Genomic DNA, 4,617 nt, shown 5'->3' with positions numbered 1-4,617 from the left:
GCTGCGGCGGGGGGGGCGCGGACACCGAGCCCCCCATCCCCGGAGAGCCGGCGGGGGGCTGTGAGAGGAGGTGTGGGGGTGTCCTTGCCGCAGGGACCGGGGGGTCCCCGCCGGGTGCGGCGCTGCGGGGCCGGGGGGGGCCGGTCCCGTGTCCCCCCGTGTGTCCGTCCCCGCAGGAAGTGGCCGGGAAATGGCAGCCGGTTGTTGCGTCTCGTTGTTTTTGAAACGTCCTTTTTAATCAGGTCGCGTCACGCTCCCGGGGCCTCCCGGTGCCACCGGGCCGGGAGGGCCGCAGAACCGGGCGGGGGGGGCCGAGATCTTTGCCCGGGGAACGGCAGCGGCTCCACGGCACCGACAGTTCCCCCCCCAGCCTGGAGCTGTGTCCCCCCCCAGCTCAGCTCCCGGGGACAGTCCTGGCCCCGGTGTCCCCGCGGGGGTCCCGGGGGCCGGTGGGCGCCGTCTGACACCCGGGACAGCGTCGCTGCCACGCTGGCCGTGCCCGGTGTGACAGGAGCCGGGCTCAGCGCCGGGCTCAGTGCCCGCCGTGTCACCCACCGTCCCCGAGGTCCCCGCAGTGCCGCCATCCCCAGGCTCCTGCCCCTCGCCCTCCTCACCTCGCCCGGCTCCGGTTTCGTGCCGTGGCCCAGTTTCAGCTCCGCACTCGGTGGCTGAGGGCGGGGGGAGCGGGCCCGGAGGAGCCCCGGGGCGGGTGGGAGGTGATGGGTGCCCGTGGGTGCCCGGTGTCCACAGTGCACCTGGCACTGCCTGAGCTCCCAGCGATGCCAAGGGCGGCTCTGGCCTCTGCAGGGCCTGGGGTGTCCCTGGAACAAGGGTGACATTCCCACCTTGCTGGCTTTTATTTTCTCCCGGCCCCCTCCTCACACTGGCACGCACCCAAACCATCCCAGTCCAGTCTGCGACCTGCAGTCGCCACCTGCCCGCTTCTGGCACGTCCCTTGGCCGCCTCCTGTGACCTCCAAAGCCGGCAGCGCGTTCCTGGCCGGCGCATCACACACGGGGTGGGACCGGAAAGGCTTTTCCTTACCCAGCCCCGCTGCTGCCGGTGTCCCCACGGCCGGGGGTCCCAGCTGGGTCGGGGCAGAGGCCGCTTCACGGCTCGGGGGAGGCGGCCGTGGGTCCATCCTGGGATGTCCGGGAGCCACGCGCGTGTGGCAGCCGCGTCACCGCCCATACGGGTTTCTCCAGTGGATGAATCACCGGTGGCCCTGGCCAGGCTCGGTGGCCCCTGCGGCCCCTGCCAGGGCACCAGCTGAGGCTGGTGAGGGTGTGATGAAATCCGGGTTTCGACACGGGCCGTGCCGCCAGCCGCTGCTGAAGCGCCGAGTGCGGCAGCCTTGGCCCTTCCGGAGAGGCCGGTGCCACCTTGGCCAGCAGTGGGTTTGGCAAGTGTGGCACAACCAGGAGTTGCCGATGGTGGCAGCTCCGGGGGGTGTCCCTGTGGGTCCCCACCAGCACTGGGGGTGGGGAACTGGGGCTCCCACCTCGTCTGCTGGGCTTGCAGGGCCTCAGCTCCCCCATGTCCCACCAGGATCCCTCCTTGTGGCCTCGGGTTTGAGGGAGCGTTTGGGGTTCCTGGGGGATGACGGTCACCAGGCTCCTGCCTGAGCCAGGGCTGGGGTTTCAGCTTGTGGTTGTTCCCAGCACTGCTCTGGCCTCAAACCCTGGAGCTGTGCCTGGGGGATGCAGTGTGGGGTCCCCTCCACCTTGGGGGGATGGCAGGAACACTGTCTGTCACCACAGGGTCATTCCTGTGCCAGGAGGGTCGGGTTCTGCTGGGTCCTCATGGGCTCACAGAGCTGCTTTGGGGGGCTCTCTGTGGGTCCTTGGCTGGGAGCACCCACAGTCTCACCCCAGGATGGTGGCACATGGTCACACCTTGGCAGTGGCCGTCCCTGGGGACGCTGGTGACACGCTGTGCTCCAGCAGGTGGCAACTGGTGCACCTGGGGTGGCTGGGCCTGCGCCAGAGCGCGGCACAGGTGGCATCTCAGTCCTGGGGGGGCTTCACTGTCACTCCTCACCCTCAGCAGCCCCCGAGCCCCGGGCTGGGCCCCGCAGGGAGAGGGAACAGAGGGTCGGTGGTGGCTGGGTCACCGCACTGGCAGCCCCAGCCCATGGCAGTGACTGACCCCCCTGCATCTTCTCCCCCGCGCAGAAATGGAAACAAACAACCATTTTAACTTCACTGGCCTTTCCTCTGCACCCGCTGCCTCAGGACCGAAACCCACGCCTGCCTCAGGGGACTCCCCCTTCACCCACAGCTCCCCGCTCAGCTTCCCCCCACAAGGGAAAAGTAAGTGACCCCACGGGGACAGGGATGGCGAGGCCGCAGGGATGGGGTGGCCGTGGGGCCGGAGGGGACACAGGGATGGGAGAGGACACAGGGATGAGAGGGGACACAGGGATGGGAGAGGACACAGGGATGGGAGGGCTGCAGGGATGGGGTGGCCGTGGGGCCGGAGGGGACACAGGGATGGGAGAGGACACAGGGATGGGAAGAGGATACAGGAATGGCAGGGCTGCAGGGATGAAGGGCCCACAGGGATGAAGGGGCCGTGGCGGGCAGCAGCTCCAGCGCGGGGGTCTGGGGTCTGCGCGTCCCTGCCGCCGCCTTGGCCTAGAAAAGCAGCCGTGCCGGCACAGGGGCCGCGCGTGGATTTGGCCGGTCAGCTGATCCGGCACGGCCCTGCCAAGCGCTGGCTAATCCCCGGCGTCCTGCGGAGCCCGTGGCGGAGCCGGTTTGGCAAACGGGGGCCGTGCGACTCCCCCACCCCTCCTGCTTCTACCCAGGCACGGGAGGGGGGCACGAGCAGGGCTTCGGCAGCTGCCGGCCCGGTCATTGATCCATCCTCAATGACCTCGCCGTCCCTCTGCTCCCTCGCAGGTCTGAACGGGGGCATGAATGTCAATGGCTTCTCTACTGTATCACACCCCGGTACTTCAGGGACGTTCTCGCCCGGCTCCGCGCCCGCCGGGGCCCAGCCCCTCCGCGCCTACGACTGCCTGTGGGACTACGCGCCCTACGCGCCCGCCGGCGGCCTCAAGGACGGGGGTCCGCCCGCCCTTGGACAGTTCCCCCTCAACGGCGTGGCCGGAGGGTCGCGGCCGGCGTCGCCGGGGCACGGCACCAACCTGCGGGCGGCCGGGCAGGAGTTCTGGGGCAACGGCACCGCCGGGCCCATGGGGCTGAACTTCGACTCGCAGGAGCTCTACGACTCCTTCCACGACCAGAGCTTCGAGCTGATGCAGAACGGGCCCGACGGCTTCTACGCGGCGGGTCAGTCCTCGCCCATCCTGAGCTCGGACGCGCAGCCCTTCCCGCTGGCTCCGGACGAGCCGGACCCCGGCCAGGGAGACGCTGCCGGCGCAGCCAAAGAGATGCCCACCACCACCACCAGCACCACCACCATCGCGGAGAACGGGGGTGGGCTGGTGGGCAGCCAGGAGCTGGAGGAGGCACAGCCAGGTAGGAGCCCGGGAGGGCTGGCAGAGCTCTGGGATGCGGCGCTGGGGCCCTGGAAGGTGGGTGCTGGATCCTGTTGGGCATCACATTCCTTGGGGAATCCCAGCTGGTCTGCCCAGTGTCCTGGACGGGGTTTGGCCGGTCACAGCTTGGAGAAGGCGTTGGGGTCTCGTACAGCCAGGCTGGGCACGGCCCGGGTGTCAGCCCCCGGTGCCATGGATGAGGGCTGGGTGTCCCAGAGCGGGGAATGGCAGTGGGGATCCCCCGGCTCTGTCACCATCACATCTCACCGTCTGTTTTCGGTCCATTGTTCCCTTCAGACCTGAAGATCTGCAGCTACAACGGGGCTGCAGCCGCTGGCGCGGGGTCGCTGGGGCCGGAGGGGACCGTGCTGGCACCCAGGGACAGCGGGTGCCTCGGGGACGCGTCGCCCATCGCCCCGCGGCTGGAGGACACCCACATCCTCAGCGAGGACCCCCTGGAGCCCTTCGAGTCCCTGGCCAGAGGTAGGGGGGTGTCGGGGAGGGGGTGTCGGGGGGCACAAGCGCTCCCCGGTGCCCGGGCAGCGTTTCTCCATCCCCGTGCGGGGATGCGGCGATGGAGGCGGCGATGGCCGTGGGCTCCTCCGGGGGCAGGGGCGGGCCCGCGTCCCCGCCGCTCCGCCGGCCTTCCCTGCCTGCCTTCCCTGCCTTCCTTCCCGTCCTTCCCAGCTCCGTGACGAGGCGGTTACTCAGCGCCTGAACTTCCGCGCTGCTGAGCATCGCCTCGGCCATTTTGGGCTCCTCCGCTTCCCAGAGGAGGAGGCGGAGCTGGGGGGGGGAACCCAAACCCCTTTTAACCCCTCTGCTGCCGGAGCCTTTTCGGCCACTCCACACCCGCGCCCCCCCCTTCCTCCCCAGCACTGGAGATGTGGGTCCGTGTGCCCCCAACCCTGGTGCTCACCCCCGCTCCTCCCCAGACCCCGGCACCGGCGACCTGTACGCGATGGACGACTCGCAGCTGGTGAGCGACAAGTCCTCCCTGGAGGAGCCCCCCGACCTGGCCGCCAGCCCCCCACTGCACGCCGGCCCCTTCAGCCTGCTGCCCGCCAGCCCCTCGCCCGCCCCGCTGCTCGGTGGCCCCGGCTCGCCGCCC

At 70.1% G+C, this 4,617-nt stretch overlaps 1 protein-coding gene across 1 annotated transcript in view; it reads left to right on the top strand.

Annotated features, from left to right (window-relative positions):
• BAZ2A (bromodomain adjacent to zinc finger domain 2A) overlaps nucleotides 1-4,617 on the top strand; it is an 18,531-nt gene that overhangs the window by 1,558 nt on the left and 12,356 nt on the right. Inside the window, exons 2-5 of the mRNA XM_033511443.1 lie at nucleotides 2,176-2,313; nucleotides 2,905-3,486; nucleotides 3,804-3,989; nucleotides 4,442-4,613. Of these exons, the coding sequence (XP_033367334.1) occupies nucleotides 2,178-2,313; nucleotides 2,905-3,486; nucleotides 3,804-3,989; nucleotides 4,442-4,613 (1,076 nt within the window). The 5' untranslated portion in view covers nucleotides 2,176-2,177. The remainder of the gene's footprint in view (nucleotides 1-2,175; nucleotides 2,314-2,904; nucleotides 3,487-3,803; nucleotides 3,990-4,441; nucleotides 4,614-4,617) is intronic.

This window comes from Parus major, unplaced genomic scaffold (genome assembly GCF_001522545.3).
Source record: "Parus major isolate Abel unplaced genomic scaffold, Parus_major1.1 Scaffold220, whole genome shotgun sequence".
NCBI lineage: Eukaryota > Metazoa > Chordata > Aves > Passeriformes > Paridae > Parus > Parus major.
The sequence above is the reverse complement of the archived record's forward strand: the minus strand, read 5'-3'. Positions and strand labels throughout refer to the sequence as shown.